Genomic DNA, 18,480 nt, shown 5'->3' with positions numbered 1-18,480 from the left:
CACATTTAGTTTTTGTAGGAGGGAAACCGGAAAGCCCAGACACAATCCACGTGTTCTCTATGTGAGCCAGGTGATAACTCAAACCTCTGCCCATTTATTTATTTATTCAACAATCAATTTCTGTGCTGCCATCTCTTGGCCACCAATGAAACTTGCACCCCACGCTTACGGTGGTTCAAACACGATGCCGTCTGGTCCTGACCATGCCCACTGCCGTCATCCCCACGCTCTGACCATATCCACCATCCAACCTGCCCCGCGCCTCATGCCCCCTGGTACCGACCATTCCCCATGCCCCCAGACCACGTGTACTGACTGTGCCTCATGCATGTCCTACGCCCCCTGTCCGTGTGCTAACCACCATGCCCCGTGCCCCTTTTCTCGACCATGTCCATTCCCCATGGGCAATCCGTGCCCTGTCGATACTCCATATCCTGGCAACAGGCCATGCCCCGTGCATGCCCTGTAGCCTGTTGATGTATTGAATATACTCCGTGCCCCGCCTATGCGCCATGCCACATTCATGCCCATCAGTGACCTACCCATGCGCGCCATGCCCCGTGACCAGTAACATGTCCCATGGCCCATGCCCCTCACCAATGCCCCCCTCCCCCCACCACCACCCCTCCCATGCCCCTCACCAATGCCCCACCCCACCCATGCCCCTCACCAATGCCCCCTTCCCCCCACCACCACCCCCTCCCCCACCACCACCACACACCTCCCCCCACCACCACCCCTCCCATGCTCCTCACCAATGCCCCCCTCCCCCCACCACCACCCCTCCCATGCCCCTCACCAATGCCCCCCTCCCCCCACCACCACCCCTCCCATGCCCCTCACCAATGCCCCCCTCCCACCACTCCTCCCATGCCCCTCACCAATGCCCCCCACCCCTCCCATGCCCCTCACCAATGCCCCCCCTCCACCCACCACCACCACCCCTCCCATGCCCCTCACCAATGCCCCCTCCCCCCACCCCTCCCATGCCCTTCAGCACCACCCCTCCCCCCCACCCCCACCCCTCCCACGCCCCTCCCACGCCCCTCCCCGTGCCGCTAGGGGGCAGCACGGAGCCGGCTCCGCCTCCGGAAGCGCCGAGTCCCATCGCAGGCTCCGCGCGTCCCCGGGCCCCGACCCGCAGTGCCGGACCACGGGCCCCGGGCCCTGCCCCGTGGCCTCCCCTGGCCCCCCTAGCCCTGCCCCCTACCCCTCCCCCCCCCTCGGGGCCCCGCGGCCTCCCCTGCCCCGGGCCGCCCTCGGTCTGGGCCCTCAGCGAGTCCAGCAATGACCTCCCAAAGGTGAGCTGCAGTGGCCCGCTACGGGGCCTCCTCGTCCCGGAGCCTCCCTCCCCTCGGCCCTACAACACGAGGGGGGGCTCCTCCTCATCCATCCAACCCTCCAACGCGGGCGGGGGGGGGGCCCTTATCTCTATCCCTCTCATCCTGGCCCCCCTCGTGTCTAATCTCCCAATCTCTCAATCCCGTACCCTCCGCCCTACTCCGTCTTCATCTCTCTCGATCGTCGCCAGGGCCTCCGATCCCTGCACCCAACGGGACCCACCACGGGGGTTGCCTCTTCCCTTTCATCCCTTTAGCCCGATGGGGCCGACATCCCTGCGACAACCGGTCCCTTGGCTGATCTCTCACGACTCGATGGGTCCAGCGCCGAACCCCCTCGGTGATTTGAATCTTGGGCCCCCCTCTTATCCCTCGTCGACCTCCTCTGCTATCCCATCTATCCCTGGGGTCCAGGTCCCCCCACTCATCCCTCTACCCACGGGTCCCCCTTAATCCCCTTTATCCCTCGGGGCCATACAAGGGGCCCAAACCCAGGGGGCTTGTGCCCTCGGTAAACCCAGATCGGAATTCGCCAGATTCTGGTCCGATCTCGTCATAGGGAGCAGCTGTTTGTTGGGATGTTAGGGGGGGCTACCTGTTCAGCAGAGGGCACTGTCGGAACAGTCAATTGTTGTACTGTATGCTCCCACGTGTATGGTCCCCTTCCTCCCCATCACCTTTGTTAAACTCGCGGCTGACCGGCGTGGTGAAGTATGGTTATATACCCCCCCCCCCCCCCTCAAGCATTGGATGAACACAAGGGATACACGTTTGTTTAACATAATTTATTACACTAACTAAAACATTTTTTTGTCCCTGGGTAGTGTTATTTCCTAATGGCTTATGCCAGAAAAGTACAGAAAATGCCTATTATTGCCCACAAACTTTGCTTTTGTGACCAGGACAGTGATATTTATAAATGTTACCTATTTCAATGAGAAAACGTGTGCATTTGTGTAATTCCTTCACATAAAGTCCTGGTCACAAAATAAAAGTTCGTGGGGAATAATATCCATTTTCTATACTTTTGAGGCATAAGCAATTAGAAAATAACACTTTAATACCCAGGAACAAAAATCGTGTTACAGTGTTATTTAATCAAGGGACCGTCACGTGGATTAGGGGGTTATTTCCCTTTCAGTTGCACGGTAACGCATGCCACCGCTGGATGAAGGTCGATCCCGCTCCGTGTCGGTCGTGGAGATTGTTTGACCATACTTCACCACGCTGGTCAGTGCGGGTGAGTCATTTTCAGTGACAAAAGTGGAGTACGCTTGAGGCGAAATCTTCGCAATGCATGTTGACCGCAGCTTAGAGGGTCAGCTGACCTCACCTCATCCGACATGGCCTTGAACGAACTGATCTCACATCTTTCCACTCTCACCTGATTTCACCAGATCTCGCATCACATTCTGACCTTGACCTGATTTCAGGGCTGCGACTGGCCAATAGAGGTCACTATGATGGAGGCCGAAGTGGTGGTGGTGGTTATGGTGCTATTCTCGTAATCTATTATTTGTAACACGTGCAGTTTACGTTCAGAGAGAGAACGATCCACGGCGCCGGAAACCACAGACGAGTGAGAAGGCCAACTCCATTAACAATTGTTTTTAAGTGTGGGAGTATGGGAGTACCCAGAGAAAAATCCACGTGTACAAAGGAGGTAACACTCAATCCCTACACAGATGCCTCCTGCTACAATCCGCGCGTTTGGCCACGAATTCCATCGGTGTCGACGAGGGGGTGGGGGGTGACCGCTCATCATTCGCATCTCCTGGCCACACCTCGCAGCCCCACACCTACAACACCTGGCAAAACCCCGGTGGTCTCACATCCAGGCTTACCATGTCTGCTTAGCTGTATCCTCACCCTTACCTTTTGATTATAACAGGACCCTGCGGGGTGGGCTGGTAGGAACGAATAACCAAAGAATATAAACATAATGTATTATTACACTTGTTAAGCCAGGAAAGCCCCACTGAGTCAAAAGGTTTTTGTAGGGTCCTGCCAAGTGTTTGCAGTATGGGGCGATGTTGATACACGGACGGACGGACGGACGATATAATCTATTGGTGGTCTGGTCCACTTCGTTCCTACCAGTATAATCTCACCACTCCCTCACCCACATCTGTATCCTCACCTGCGCCACCGCCCGCCCTTACAGATGGTTCCACCCGCACATCACGGGGCTGCAGGCCGAGCAGCTGCTGATGACGCGGGGAGTGTGCGGCTCCTTCCTGGTGCGGCCCAGCTCCAGCAACCCGGGCGACTTCACCTTGTCCGTGCGGTGAGAGGCTCAACTGACCTTTGCGTCCCGTCCACCCGCTGTGTGGACGTAGAGACGTGACCTCAGTTCGGGAACAGTGACACGTTCCAAGCAGGAGCACGTTTTGTTGTTCGTTGCATGAGGGGTTCGCGGTTCAAGTCTAGCGGCAGCCCCAGTTAATACTGTTGCTTTATTGATCAAAGGTACACATCCTTTGATGATATTGAAAGAGCAGGCCACGTGCCGTCATCACGGTCCGAATTTGTCAAATTTCTCTACCTATTGGCAGACTAATGCCCACTTTTGGGCAGGTGCTGGTTTCACCTTCGGCCTCACAGCTGCCACTGGGGGGTGACCTGCAAGTTGTCTCGAGATGTAATGCATGGGAGATGCAGTCTATATATGAAGTGATGATGATGTTGAGACCAGTCTTGGATTCAAGGCCACAGAACCTACAAGTCCAAAACCCAGGTCAAGGCCGAAGGCCACAAGGCCAAGGTGAGACCAAGGCCAGGAGCTGTTGAAGGCCAGCGTCAAGGCCGGATCCTCTTGGCTGGATGATTGGCTACAGTGAGCAAAGCCGTTGCTCGGTGGATTGTTGCATCGTAGGCCTGTAACTCAGTGGATTGATCATGGCTGATAACACTGTCACAATTTTTTTGTTTTGTTCCTGGATAGTTAAGTGTTATTTCCGAATTGCTTATGCATCAAAAGTACAGAAAATGGCTATTATTCCCCACAAACTTTGCTTTTGTGACCAGGACAGTGCTATTTAGAAATTTACCTATTTTCCAGAACATTCCAGATAGATTCAGTGCTGGGTAAACTTGGAGTAACTTCTAGAACATTCTAGTAATATAAATAGTAGTATAAATACAGGGGCCTTAAGCCCACCAGATCAGTTTAGTTCCAGCTGCAAAAGTAGATATATATCTGCATTTTTCTGAGATGGAATCAAGAGGATGCAAGCATCCGGCAGATGCATTTTGCTATGTCTGCGGCCAATTTATCAAGACAAGAGCGAAAAAGTACTCTGGAAGCATCTGCTAAGATGTGTGAGGCCTACAAGGCATATTTCGGCATGCCTGTCGGGGATCAAGACAAACCCTGGGCACCTCATTTCACCTGCGAGCAATGCAAAAAAAACTGTGGCAGGTAAGATGGACAATTGTTGCTCGGAATTTTATGTAAAAAAATGAGTAAAAAAATGTAAAAGTCAAAGTTTCTAATTAAAAAATATTTTACAATTTTAAATGTTATTGAAAAAATATATCATATATGAAAAATGTTGCGAGAATCTCTTACACATTAGTCAAGGGTGAAGTAAATGTATTTTTGTAGGATGGTACAGAGGGGAAAAGAGAGCCATGAAGTTCTCTATCCCAAGAATTTGGCGGTGGTAACCCACTGACCACTGAAGCAACTGCTACTTCTGCATGGTGGACCCTTCCAAACTTCAGACTGGCAAGAATGCACCAGCTATCACGTTTCCGGACCTTCCTTCATCCATCGCCTCGGTGCCACACTGCCATGAGCTCCCCATACCCACTCCTCTGGAGAGGGAGCAGCCGGCTTTAGAAGAGAGCAGCAAGTCAGAGAACGAGGAAGATGTTGTCGATCCAGAAGACAATTTCAGAGGTGGAGCTGAGGAGAGAAACCCATACTACCCCAACCAATAAGACCTCAACGACTTGTTCAGAGATCTTGGTCTCACCAAGTCCAATGCCAAGCTTTTGACGTCTAGGCTCAAGCAGTGGAACTTGTTGGATGAAAGTGTGCAAGTCGCAGATCAGAGGAAGCGTCGCCAACCTTTTTGCAGCTTCTTCACCCGTCAAGATGGGCTCTGCTTCTGCCGCAATGTGACCAGTCTGTTCGAGGAAATCGGAATCGTCTGTAACCAGAATGAGTGGTGCCTCTTCATTGACAGCTCATCCAGGAGCCTCAAAGCCGTGCTGCTCCATAATGGTCACAAGTGCCCGTCTCTTCTCCTGGCTCACTCGGTGCACCTCAAAGAGGATTACAACAGCATCAAGACCTTGCTGAACGCCTTGAAGTATGATGAGTACGGCTGGGAGGTCATCGGAAACTTCAAAATGATGGGTCTCCAAGGCAGTTTTACTAAGTTTCCCTATCTTTGCCTTTGGGACAGCAGGGACACCAAGGCACACTACCACAGGCGGGACTAGCCACAAAGGACCAAGTTATCTGTGGGGAGAAACAACGTCAAGTAGGAGCCACTGGTGGACCTCCGAAAGGTGCTGATGCCACGACTGCACATCAAATTGGGCCTTATGAAACAATCTGTCAGCTGTAGATAAGGAGTCGGCAGCCTTCAAGTACCTTCAAGACTTCTTCCCTAAGCTGTCTGAGGCAAAGGTCAAAGCCGGTGTCTTCGTCAGACCACAGATAAAGAAGATCCTGGAGTGCAATGAATTCCCCAAGAAGCTCACTAGTAAGGAGAAAGCGGCTTGGGACAGCTTTGTCGCAGTGGTTCGTGGCTTCCTGGGCAATCACAAGGTTGAAAACTATGTGGATCTGGTTGAGACTGGTGAAGAACTACGAAAGAATGGTCTGTAGGATGTCCCTCAAAGTCCATATCCTTGATGCTCATCTTGATAATTTCAAGAACATGGGAGCGTACTCGGAGGAGCAAGGCGAGCGCTTTCACCAGGATATACTGGACTTTGAACGCCGCTACCAAGGACAGTATAACGAGAACATGATGGGAAACTACATTTGGGGGCTGATTTGTGAACGTGATTTACAGTAAAATCGTAAATCTCGAAAAACTACTCACTTCTAAATCTTTTGTAGTCATTTTTATATGACTTTAGTATAAATACATGTTAATTTTGACTAATATGGTTTTTTGTCTGACTTTATGTGAACGAAAAGACAAAAATTCGCCCATTTTTTCATTGAAAATAGGTAAATTTGAAAATATCACTGTCCTGGTCACAAAAGCCAAGTTTGTGGGGATTATAGCCATTATCTGTACTTTTTAGGCATAAGCAATTATGAAATAACACTTATTACCCAGGAACAAAAATTGTGTTTTATAGTATTCTTGGGTCTTACCTATCTACGTGACTTTACCGAAAGACCCAAGATTATGAATTCCTGCAGTCACGAAAGCTTTAAGTCAATGTGTTTTATAGTGGAATGATGTTATGAGATATGGAGTGGGTTGGGGCAGTGTTGGGATGCAGGAGGGAGCCGAGGAGCGGGACACAGCGTTGCCAACTTATCGATTCTGTCACCAAGTTGGTGATTCATCCTGAGCAGCACTTCACCGGTTTTCCCCGGCGGTATAAACCGTCGGCCGCCGCCCCCACCGGCGTGGCGCGTTGACGTTTCCTGTAATCGCGTGGCGTGCGCAGGCAGAGGGACGAGGTGCGGCACATCAAGATCCAGAACACGGGCGACTACTACGACCTGTACGGGGGCGAGAAGTTCGCGACGCTCGCTGAGCTCGTGCAGTTCTACACGGAGAACCAGGGCCAGCTGCGGGAGCGCGACGGCGACGTCATCGAGCTGCGCTACCCCCTCAACTGCTCCGACCTGGCCAACGAGCGCTGCGGGGGTCACGGCGTCAAGAGGTCGGTTTATTTGGTCGTAATTTAGTGTCATTTTAAAGAAGTGTTTGCACAAAATATCGCAAATATCAATATCGCAAACATCAATATTGCATGCCCAGCAGGGCCTAGAGATCCTTACGGTCCATCGCCAGGTCGCCTGACGCCACACGGAGTGATTTTATGTGAATCCAATGATGATTATTATTAAGATGTCGGCACTGGGGTGTGATAAGACGTGGGTTCCCAAGTGGTGAGCCAGGATGCGAAGGAATGTGGAGTGGATGTTGACATGGCCCCGGGATAGGAATGAGTGAAGGAACAAGCAAGGCAGCAGACCCTATATTCGTGGGTACATTTCAGGAATGAGCAGAAGCCAATTGCCTGGGGGGCTTCAATCAGGGCCTTTAGCCAGGTCTTTTCAGATGAGTAACCTGGAAAATATTTCATGCACGCGACACATCAGTAAACCTCTCGCTTTGGCTGTAGCTACTACTATACAGTACTAATCAAGTGTCAACTATTCCAGTCGAAACAGCGGCACGGAAATAATTAAGTGTGAAATGAATCCCCCAGCAATAGCATCTGTGCCACCGTGGTTTCTTTAATGTTGGTCAGTGTCCGTTAATTCAACTCGGCAGGTGAGATAAACGCCGCTGGGACAAACATGGCACATGGTTCGCCGTGTACCGAGTTATGAGCGTTCGGGCGTGTCGTGCCGCTTGTGCGTGCCGCGGTCGGCAGGTGGTTCCACGGCCACATCTCGGGCAAGGACGCTGAGCGGCTGCTCGCCGAGAAGGGCAAGGGCGGCAGCTTCCTGGTGCGCGAGAGCCAGAGCAAGCCGGGCGACTTCGTGCTGTCGGTGCGCACGGGCGAGGAGCGCGTGGAGAACAACGAGGTGAAGCCCAAGGTGACGCACATGATGATCCGCTGCCTGGTGAGTCACGAGCGTGCATGCGCACGGCGCACGCGCACAGTCACACGCATGCAGTTACACACGCGCACCACCAAATGTATTTGTTTTAGCAGGTAAGGCCCACTGAGCTATATAGCCTCTTTTTCAGAAGCGACCTGGCAACAAATGATAGCTCATCGAAGTGGCTTAAAGAGTCCTGAGACTCGGTGAGGTTTTCTTGGGTAAACAAGCGTAATACTGTGATCATGATAGTGAGAGACCAACTAAGACGAGTTAACTTTTTGATCGAGTTAAGTTTTTAAATAATTTGGGAGTCCCAAGGTGGGACGCACGTAAGAGCGAAGGCATCGTTTGAAAATGTTTCTTAAATCCAGGGAAGCTTCGCAAAAATCAGCAAGTGTGATCCACCAACCCTTGCATACCAAAGCGTTGGGTCACGGGCGTTCGCCACCGATGGCTCCTCCATAGGATTACTGGCTTTGGCGTCGTCTCGGCACCGTGGCCCTGTCCACATTTGTACTCCATAGATCGATCGCAATGATGGGCGATGAACGGCTTGCAATCCCCCCCCCCCATCTCTCTTTGTCTGGTCCCAATACGCATGTGTTGCACGCGACGTGACATTTGTGCAATATCTGTTGCTCTGGTATTCGCAGACGGCAGTGAGACATCCTCCATGAAACTTTTAAGCAACGTGCCCATTGCTTAAACTGCCGTGCGGGGAGGTGGAATCGGCATACTTGGGAATCCAATTGCGGCGTGCTGCCACCCCTCACACCGCGGCGCGGCAGCCGCATACCTTGCGTCTTATAACGACGCAGTGAAAATCTGTTGCGATGTAAAAACTGGAGGCATTGCCCATGGCGAGTCCCCCCGTATGTTACCGATGGCAAGGCGTGCCGGCTGGGTGACAGGTGGGCGGAGGGTGGGAGCGTACAGGGATAGGGGGGAGCGTGCGGGGAGAGGCAACGTGGCGAGGGAGCGGCGCAGTGTGTGGTGAGAGGGGTTATGCTGTTGGTCGAGCGGTTGACCGGAGGTGGGGGCTGCCCGTGACCCTTGTGACGTCCACCAGGAGGGAAAATACGACGTCGGTGTGGAGGAGAAGTTTGAGTCGCTCGCCGACCTCGTGGAGCACTTCCGCAAGAACCCCGTGGTGGAGACGTCTGGCACCGTCATCCACCTCAAGCAGGTCGGAAGATCGTCCACCCCGGCCGGGTGACCTGTCTCTCGCTGTCTCTCGCGAGCTCACATTTCAAGAATCGTGTCTACAGCTGTCACAATCTATCAAATGTGTCACTCGTCTAAACTGTATCATCATTGCTATGTTTGTCGTCAATTGGTCAGGTTCTAGTGAATTTGCCAATGCAGATTTTGAGCAAATTTCCTTATCCGATGAATCGAACCTGTAATTGGTAGTAATGGGTTACTTACACAATTAGTTTCAATAGCTTTTGAGATTACTGGGTCACGCTTGCGATGACGGCATTGTGCGTGGGTATGTGCGTGTGCTTGGGTACGTTGTGTGCCCACGTGTGCGTGTGGCGGCGCTTCCCCGCACAGCCGCTGTACGCGACGCGCATCAACGCGGCCAGCATTGACCACCGCGTGCGCGAGCTCAGCAAGACGCCCGCCGACGCCGACAAGCAGAAGCAGGGCTTCTGGGAGGAGTTCGAGGTGAGTGCCGCTAGCGCCATCCTTGCCGGCCCACAAGCGTGTACACCTAAGACCCTGCCTGTCACTCCATGCCGGATGTGGAGGAGGTTCTGTCTAGATCTGGCCGTTCCAGGTTGATCCAACGATGTCCTGGCGAAGCAGCTTGTGCGCGCGCAATGATCCCCACGCGTAACCTTAACAGACTGCTGGGGCAAGTGCTGTTAGCAAGCAGTACCTATTAGGGATGGCACGGTACACAAAGGGGTGGGTGGCCAGCACCAAGCCCAGGGGACCTTTGTCTCACAGTACCAATGTTTTACACATCCCCTAGGCCGAGTCGACCTAGGGGATATCCAGATAATCGTTACTCGTGTTGTATGTTGAACTTATTTCGCACTGTACGTCACCAACCGTGCTAATTGGAGGTGCGGGTGGTCGTGAGCGGGAATCGACCTCGGGTCGCCGGGTACGTAGTGCAGCGCGCTAACCGCTACACTAAACACTTCCCATTATGTGCACAAGCACGCGCAATCATTTAATCTGTAAAAATATAATGAAATCGGTTGCCTTTCACCGAATCTCCAGGAGTGCACCCCAATCTTCTCACATCCCGGAAACTAAGCAGGTTTGAGCTACGCATAATAAATCGGGGGTGTTGTGGTCTGCTGCAACAGCGCAGCAATATCTGTGGTACTGTATCAAGTAACCCCCATGTGATGGTGACCTCCAGACGCTGCAGCAGCAGGAGTGCAAGCTGTTGTACAGCCGCAAGGAGGGACAGCGCCCAGAGAACAAGGCCAAGAACCGCTACCGCAACATCCTGCCCTGTGAGTGCACATCAGTGTGTGCGAGTGTGTGCGAGTGTGTGCGAGTGTACACGCGTGTGCGAGTGTATAGGGGAGCAGGAGTGTAGCAGTTAGCGTGCTTCGCTACGAACGCCGGGAACCCGAGTTCGATTCCCGCTCACGGCCAACACCAATGGTAATTATCTGAACCGGTCCTGGGATTTCCGTAGGTCGCCTCAGCCTAAAATAAGTACCTGGAGTGGGGAGACAATTGCGGCCGGGCGTGGTTCTAGCCACAGCACCTTCGTGTGTGCCATGCTAGCCTTTATTGGTGCCTGCTAACAGCACTTGCCCCAACAGTCTGTTAAGGCTATGGGAGACATTTGTCTTTGTCTTGTGTGCGTGCGCAGTTGACCACACGCGGGTGATCCTGCGGGAGGTGGACCTCTCCGTGCCGGGCTCCGACTACATCAACGCCAACTTCATTGTGGTGAGTCCCTCATGACCTCCGACCCCAATAGTGAACGCGTTGATCTGACGGGCGGTGGTCTTTACAATGGGGCGATATTCTGTTCTTGCGTATGGCAGCACTATGCTCAGGAGATCGTTGGCAATGTCAAAGTCCGCTGGCCACGGCGACGGGGGATCAGGAGAGAATTGGCGTCGTTTAGCGATTCCTCTGTTGGAGTGCAGGACAAGTGGTCTTATTAAATGGGCCATAGCAAGGCCACAATCGCAGTACCGTAGTACCGTGGCTTGCCTTGAATTTTACAATCATGAAGGAGCTGTGCGCATCAGCCTGTTCATGTTCTGATGCGGTTGATGGTGACACCAATATCTTTTGAGGAGGAATGCCAAAGCAAGGAGGAGGTGCAATGTTTGGGTCTCTAAGGAGGTGTTTATTCTGGACGTCCTCTGTAATGCAGCGGGAGGCGATATTACAGTGGGAGCCTTTATTGTGACAATACATTTTGCTTTGGAAGGCAACAACAAGAGGCGATGAAGGTGTTACCTCGTTATTAAACGACACCCTTACGGGGACCCCCGGTAGAAAGTTGGCCCATACGTCAGGGGAGGGGTGCTTGCTACAACAGGGTTAATGGCAATGTGAACCGGGCCTTCAGAGAAACGGACGAGAGCATTAACAAATCATCGCTGCGTACATTTACATTTGTGCAGGCCTCCTTAGTTGAAAGGCAAAATTAAAACATCACCCAGATACACGTGTGCATAGCACCACTGGAGCTTTGCACTTTTAACTTGTCTTCCCCCGAAATTAGGAAGCCATTGGAGCTATGCACTTTTAAATCTAGATTGAAAACTAATTTCTTTAGCATTTTTGTATAGTTTGTCCTTCCCCCACGCCTCCGAATAGCGCGATCGGCTAAACAAACGGTGCGAAACAAGTTCAACATACGTACATACGGTACTTTATGCGTCGTCTTTTCTCAAAGACGACGTTGGCAATCATGGCCTTCCTTCTAATTACATTTCCCACGATGTTCGCTCAAGAAGGCAATTGTTCAAATCGCTCTCTTCGCCGCTGCCGTCTGCCCCAGGCGGACATTTCTGACGGTCGCGGGCCGAGCACCGCCCCGCGCCGTTACATCGCCACGCAGGGCTGCCTGCAGAGCACCGTGGCTGACCTGTGGAGCATGGTCCTGCAGGAGGACTCCCGCATCGTCGTCATGGTGACCAAGGAGATGGAGAGAGGCAAGGTGAGGCACCCCCCCACCCTTACCACCGCCCACCCCCTCGCTGCTCTAGAAGTTTTCACGAGCCTTGGAGGTGGCCCGGCAGCCCAGAGTCCTGGGTTGGAGTCCAGGTTTCAGAGGTTTTGTATGGGTTCTCAATCAGAACCTGCACACAAAAAGAAGATCGTGTTCAATTTGGTGCTGTGCTTAATATGGCCAAATTCCAGCTCAGAGAATTTAAATATCACTTTTGACAGTCATACAACAGATTGGGAAAGCGCTACCTCCTACAGTGTTTTGAGTAGAGGTCACTAGAAGGGATATCGGAAGGTAGCTCTAAGATTATCCACTTCAGGGGCCATTCTCTATTAACACCGAGAATCCCGAATGGATGCTCCTGAAGTGATGCCGCAATCGATTGCATCGACCGTTAACCCAAACCCTTGTCATCCCCCCTCCCCCGCCACTGCAGAACAAGTGTGCGCACTACTGGCCAGACAAGGGCGGCGCGCAGGAGTTTGGGGGCCTGTGCGTGCGCTCTGTGGACGAGATCCAGGCCTACGACTACGTGGTGCGGGAGCTGGACCTGTATCGCGCCGACGCGGTAAGGTCTCCTGCCCGCTACGCGCAACGCTTGTTGTTGTCGCTTTCCTCCGCACATCAGCAGGCGTTCGTTTAGAGCTCGCTGTGCCATCACGGCCGAGACTTCCCACTGTCGTGGTGTGCCCGCCAGCAGCAGCTCTGATTTAAGTGATAAGATAGACTCCCGAAATTTTTTCATTTTGGCAAACCCTGTGCAATGAATCCATCCATGGTTTCTGGGGAGGGAACAGAGACACGGTGGTGTTATTGTCAGTCTGTAACCTTTCACTGCTGGACAAAAGCTATTTTACTTGGGGGGGTGGGGGGGGGGTGTGTGTCACATGGCCCAGCCAAAGTGTTTCACAGCTGGTTGTTTGTGTTTCAAATCCAACGTCCGCCCTGACTATTATTGTAGGTGTAATAATAGTCTACGCCGTCTGCTGCGCTCCATGATGGACGTTAAAGATCCCCTGATGTCGTTTGGCAAGAGCAGGCTGTCGAGTGTTGGCTTCGGCTTCCGAATTTGCTGAATAAGGAAATTACACTTCCAACTACTCAACTGGGATTACGCGCAAAGCAGCAAACATTATTACCCCCTGCCCGGGGCAGACTAATGCCCCGGGCACTCTAGCAAATGAGGCTATCCTGGTCTCTTGTGTTCTCAGCTGGTTGACCAAAATCAACTTGAAACTTGATTCTCCCCCAGTTGCTCATGTCCAGTCCGTGGCTTCCAAACTCCACTCCGGATTTAATTTCATCTCTTGTCAGCAGTTCTCGTGACGTGTCCTGCCCCCGTTTCCACTTGATTGCTTTCCTTTGACCGCTTACAGTCTTTCAAAACCGCTTAAAGAATTAATGGGTTTGCTTTGAAAGTCGGTCGGCTAATGGGACTCGACCTCTTAGGGATGATGTAACTCTAACCGTCATCCACGTGCCCACCACCCCCCCCCCTACCGTGAATGGGCACAGCCAGAGGACGTGCGCCGCGTGTGGCAGTACCAGTACCTGGCGTGGCCGGACCACGGCGTGCCGGGGGAGCCCGGGGGGGTGCTCGGCTTCCTCGAGGAGGTCAACAAGCGGCAGGAGGGGCTGCCCCTCGCCGGGCCCGTCGTCGTGCACTGCAGGTAGCAGCGGGGGAGACGTGCGGGGAGGGGAGAGGTGCAAAGGGGGAATCGTGGGGAGAACGAGTGGAGAGGTGGGGTGGGCTGTTGAACGAAAGGTCGCCCTGCATTGCGATGGCACAGTCAGGATATTGGGGAAAAACACTGCACAAAAAACTTAACAATAATCGTGGGAGACGTGCCTCTGTGTCCGCGGCGGTTGAACCGCTACTGCTGGGGGAGCCGATTGTGGTGATGGCAGCGTGGAGCGGGCGAGTGACGCGGGGGCTGCTGGTTCTGTCTCCCCCCGCAGCACCGGCATTGGGCGAACAGGAACCGTCATCGTCATCGACATCCTCCTGGGCATCATCAGGCAAAAAGGTAGCATCACATGCCTTCCACGGTCATGCGGTCTGTGCGTGGGGAGCGGTAGTGTAGCAGTTGGCTCGCTGCACGGTGAACCCGGCGACCCGAGTTCGAATTCCGCTCATAACCAATATTGGTGGCGCATATCTGAACCGATCCTGGGCCTCCCCTGGGTCAGCTCATCAAGGGGGGGGGCCGTGCGTGGTACTGCCCCCCCCCCACCCCCCCGCATGTACCATGCCGGCATTCGTAGGCGCTACTCGCTTACAACACTTGCTCCAACAGCCTGTTTAAGGCTACACGGGGGATCTTTGTCTTTGTGTGTGCCCTGGAGGCCTCGACTGCGAGATCGACATCCCCAAGACGATCCAGATGGTGCGGAGCCAGCGCTCGGGCATGGTGCAGACGGAGGCGCAGTACAAGTTTGTGTACCGCGCCGTGCAACACTACATCGAAACGCTGCAGAAGCGCATGCTGGAGGAGCAGGTGGGGGCAGTAGCCACCAGCACCACTACCGTCACACCACCTGCACCTGCCTATCACCACCACACGACCGCTGTTACTGAGCATCTCTGGCTACGACCAACCGAAGGTTGCGAAGTTTCTCCCTATCGAGCAAAGCCATGCGTTGTGGGTGGTTAAATAACGGACCGCTGACCGTGTTGTGTCTGCGTGTTTGTGTGTCTGCGTGTGCCGCTTCGCAGTGGAGTAAAATCAAGGGGCGTGAGTACACAAACATCAAGTACACGACGGCCGACCCGCTCAGCCCGCTGCCCCACACGCCCGTGCACACCTACACCGAGTGAGTGGCGGAGGCTACAGGGTAACACGCAACGGTGACGTGATGCATGATGGGGAGGTGACTCGCGATGAGGGGGTGGTGACGCGCAATGAGGTAACACAGTCGTGTATGCGCTTGCCTGTGCCTCTCCGGGTGTTGCTGCAGGTGTCAGGAAGGCTTGTTCCGAAGGCCCTCAGACTGTTGACACCACGATGGATCCTGGGGTGGAGTCTGGTCCCGACGCCCAAAAGTCGAGTCGGGACGGCGAGCTCCCACCACGTCTCGGGTAGCGGCAGACTTAGTGTTTAAAGGTCAGAGAAACATGGTCCGTTGACAATAGAATCCACGCAGAGGAGAGCGCGTGAAGTTCCCGGCGACTGGACGAGAAGATAAAGTGGTGAACCACACACACACGCACACACAAACACACCTCACCTGTACACAAACCTAGCGGTGGTGCAAATCAGCTGCAGCCACCTCCTGTTCGCTGTTGTTTGGGTTTTTGCATTTCTACGTGGGTGAGCAAGTAGGGCTGTTGGGTCAATGAACGAGTGGATAGATGGGTGACAAAATGATGTTGGGGCACAAGTGTGTAGGCGAGTAGGTAAGTGGGTGTGAGATGGTGAGTGGGCGAGCGAGGAAATGCTCCCCAGGCCCGTAAAATTGGCTGCAGCTCGGCATGTAACGATGCAGCGATTCGCCAATTTGAATAACATTCAATGCTCACGACACCGTAATCCAATCATGCTCCGTCGCAATCAATGATGTTCAACTCGTATATGTTGTACGTAAGCGGTTCTCGGCAGTTGAAATCGTGCCTCGTTAAAACGTGATAAGGACATCTCGCAACCACTGGGCTCTGGTGAGGGGGAGCCGCAAGTATTAGAATTCCTTCGCGGGCGTTTTAAACGGACGTTTGTGTTATTTTGTATTTTACGCTCTTTGTGTCGAGACCCTGCGTCGTGCAGAGCCCCACATTCGCATCGTTCAAGCTGTGATGGTAGAGAGCGTGCACGCATGAGGAGGAGGAGGCCTTCTCGCACCCGCCACAGCAGAGAAAGCGCAGGAGCCACACACGCTTTAAAGAGAGCCAGCCATGTCCGGGCGGGAACCACACGGTTTAAAGAGAGCCAGCCACCTCAGGATTGGCGTGACACACACACACACATGTACTCGCACGAATACAAAACAGCTGCCATTCGCCACTAAGTGGCGGCGACATCACCACAGCACTTGTGCCAGGCTGAGTGCACTTTGAGGTCACAAGAAGTGGAGAAGGCTCAGCTGCTGGAAGGTCTCAGGACAGACCCCAGGTGCTATGGGTTGACTGAGATGACAGATGCACCACCTGTGCGCCCCCCATAGTGCCAACTGCTAAATTTTAGCAGCTCTGCTCGTTGTGAGCGTCGCTCCACTGCCTAGCTTCCCAATAGCCTTCAAAGCAGAGGCCATCTTAACACTGCTGGTGTCAGCCATTGGCAAGTCCAACAAGTGCCATTCTCCCGTACGTACCACCAGTCCACCTCGTCAAATGCCCATTTACCTCCGATCTGGTCCAAACAAAAGCTACTTTGGCAACGTGAAGTACATGACCCAGCCATCTACATGGTCAAAATAGATGTTAAATAGTATATGGGCCAGAGGACATTTCACACCCGAAGGTGAGTAGCTTGAAAAATAGCCCAATGCCCAAGCTTAGTGTTAGTATCATAGGCAGCAGCACACGAGTATGCACTCGCAGGCTATTATACACATAAAACCGAGTTACACACACAGTACAGTACTGTCATTCACACACACAGACCCCCCCCCCCCCCCCCGTATAACCTTTTAACAGACTGTTGAGGCAAGCGCTGTTAGCGAACACCTATGAAGACTGGCACAGCACAAGAGGGGGTGGGTGGCCAGCATTTGAGGCCGAGTCGACATAGGGGATGCCCAGAACCAGCTCAGATAATCATTACAGGTCTTGGCCATGAGTGGAATTCAAACTCGGGCCTGCCAGGCTCATACCGCAGTGCACTATCCACTGTGCCACTACTCCCCACACACACACACCACACTTACAGTCAGGGCCAATGTGTCTTAAGTTCCTTCTCCTTGCGGGCACCTCCGATTAGCACGGCTGGCTATGTACGGTGCGAAAGAACTTCAACATACATACGAACAATGTGGCTACCAACCAATCAACCAACACTGACGACACAGGCTTTGGGGGGGGGAATGGAGTAGCCAGAGGGGAGCCGCCACGCCTGGGCAAGTCTCACCTGTGTTCGACTTGCAGCAGCCCCTGCGCCCGCCAGGTGCTCGCAACCTCCGGGGCGACCTTTGGCGGCAGCGTCTCTCTCTCTTGCGTGAAGCTATGGTACAGAATTGTCACGTGCGCACACGACACACGAGTAACCGACGTTAGTTTTTCGAAGCGGATATTAAATTGCAAAAAATATATAAACCGCGAAGGATTTTTTTTTATCGTCGCGGATGTGCTGTGGCTCGGGTTGTTTGCCGCTCGTGTCGTCGTTTCGAGAGCTCGACGTCCGACGTTTCGCAACCGCGTGCCCCGGGGGGAGCTGCTTCGTTCCAAGTTCCCGAAGCTGCTCCTCCTCCTCTCGGTACGTGGAGCTAAACGTCGGACATCGCCGCGCCGAACGACAACGCAACCGTCAAGTTACCCGAACGCGCATTGGAAAGCTGTATTGCAAAAAAAACTAAAACGGTTTAGAAGTGCTGCCCACAGGCTGTGAAGTTATTTGTTGGGCATCAGTTAAGGGATTGGGTGGGGGGGGTGGGACTGGGCAGGGGGGGTTGCGACGCGACGGGAGACGAGAAGGGGGTCTGCGCTACATCCCGTGCCTAAGCAAAGCGAAATGCAACTCCCAGACATGTATTTTATAAATTAATAAAGTTTTAAAACCGCCGCGCCGTGGCCTCGTTCGTCTCCACGAATCCCTCCGCCGACTTAGACATTGTGTTGCGTCGTTTCATTACTGTACTAATGGTTCATAATAAACTCACTCAATACCATTGAATTCTTATATCAATGCAAAAAAATGAATTGCAATGCATTGATTTGCATTAAACCACTTAACACAACGAATCATCGCATGAATGCACTTTCCCAACGCCACATTTTCACGGAAGAGTCGTATCACTAAAACAGCTCTAAATGATCACAAAACGTCCATCTAATCTACATTTATTGAGCGCCTTTACTCAAGGACCGAGGAAGGAATGACAGCGATAGAGGGGGCTTAGGGGTCACCAAAGGGTGGGGGAGGGACGAAAGGCGTGGAGGGGCGAGGGGAGGGAATATAATGTGCGATGAAGAGGTGAGGCTTTAAGAGAGGAATGGAATGAGGTTAATGTACAGGGACAATGTTTAGTCTATGGGCAGTGCTGAGTATATGGACAGTGCTGAGTCT

At 53.1% G+C, this 18,480-nt stretch overlaps 1 protein-coding gene across 2 annotated transcripts; it reads left to right on the top strand.

Moving 5' to 3' along the window:
• Positions 1 to 1,106: 1,106 nt before the first annotated feature.
• Positions 1,107 to 17,975, top strand: LOC144728428 (tyrosine-protein phosphatase non-receptor type 11-like). 2 transcript variants are annotated; one of them, XM_078607861.1, is made up of 15 exons: positions 1,107 to 1,301; positions 3,505 to 3,627; positions 6,987 to 7,205; positions 7,926 to 8,118; positions 9,170 to 9,286; positions 9,658 to 9,771; positions 10,481 to 10,577; positions 10,946 to 11,025; positions 12,095 to 12,253; positions 12,702 to 12,833; positions 13,781 to 13,935; positions 14,225 to 14,292; positions 14,612 to 14,763; positions 14,982 to 15,079; positions 15,224 to 17,975. In XM_078607861.1, the coding sequence occupies exons 1-15, from the start codon at positions 1,288 to 1,290 to the stop codon at positions 15,261 to 15,263; spliced, it is 1,761 nt and encodes a 586-aa protein (XP_078463987.1). In that variant the 5' UTR covers positions 1,107 to 1,287; the 3' UTR covers positions 15,264 to 17,975. The 2 variants fall into 2 exon arrangements, with proteins under 2 accessions (XP_078463987.1, XP_078463988.1); XM_078607862.1 differs by lacking the exons at positions 14,225 to 14,292; positions 14,612 to 14,763; positions 14,982 to 15,079; positions 15,224 to 17,975 and having other exon boundaries at positions 13,781 to 13,939.
• Positions 17,976 to 18,480: the final 505 nt, after the last annotated feature.

This window comes from Lampetra planeri, chromosome 28 (genome assembly GCF_965212315.1).
Source record: "Lampetra planeri chromosome 28, kcLamPlan1.2.h2, whole genome shotgun sequence".
Lineage (NCBI taxonomy): Eukaryota > Metazoa > Chordata > Hyperoartia > Petromyzontiformes > Petromyzontidae > Lampetra > Lampetra planeri.
This window is presented reverse-complemented; position numbering and strand designations above follow the sequence as displayed.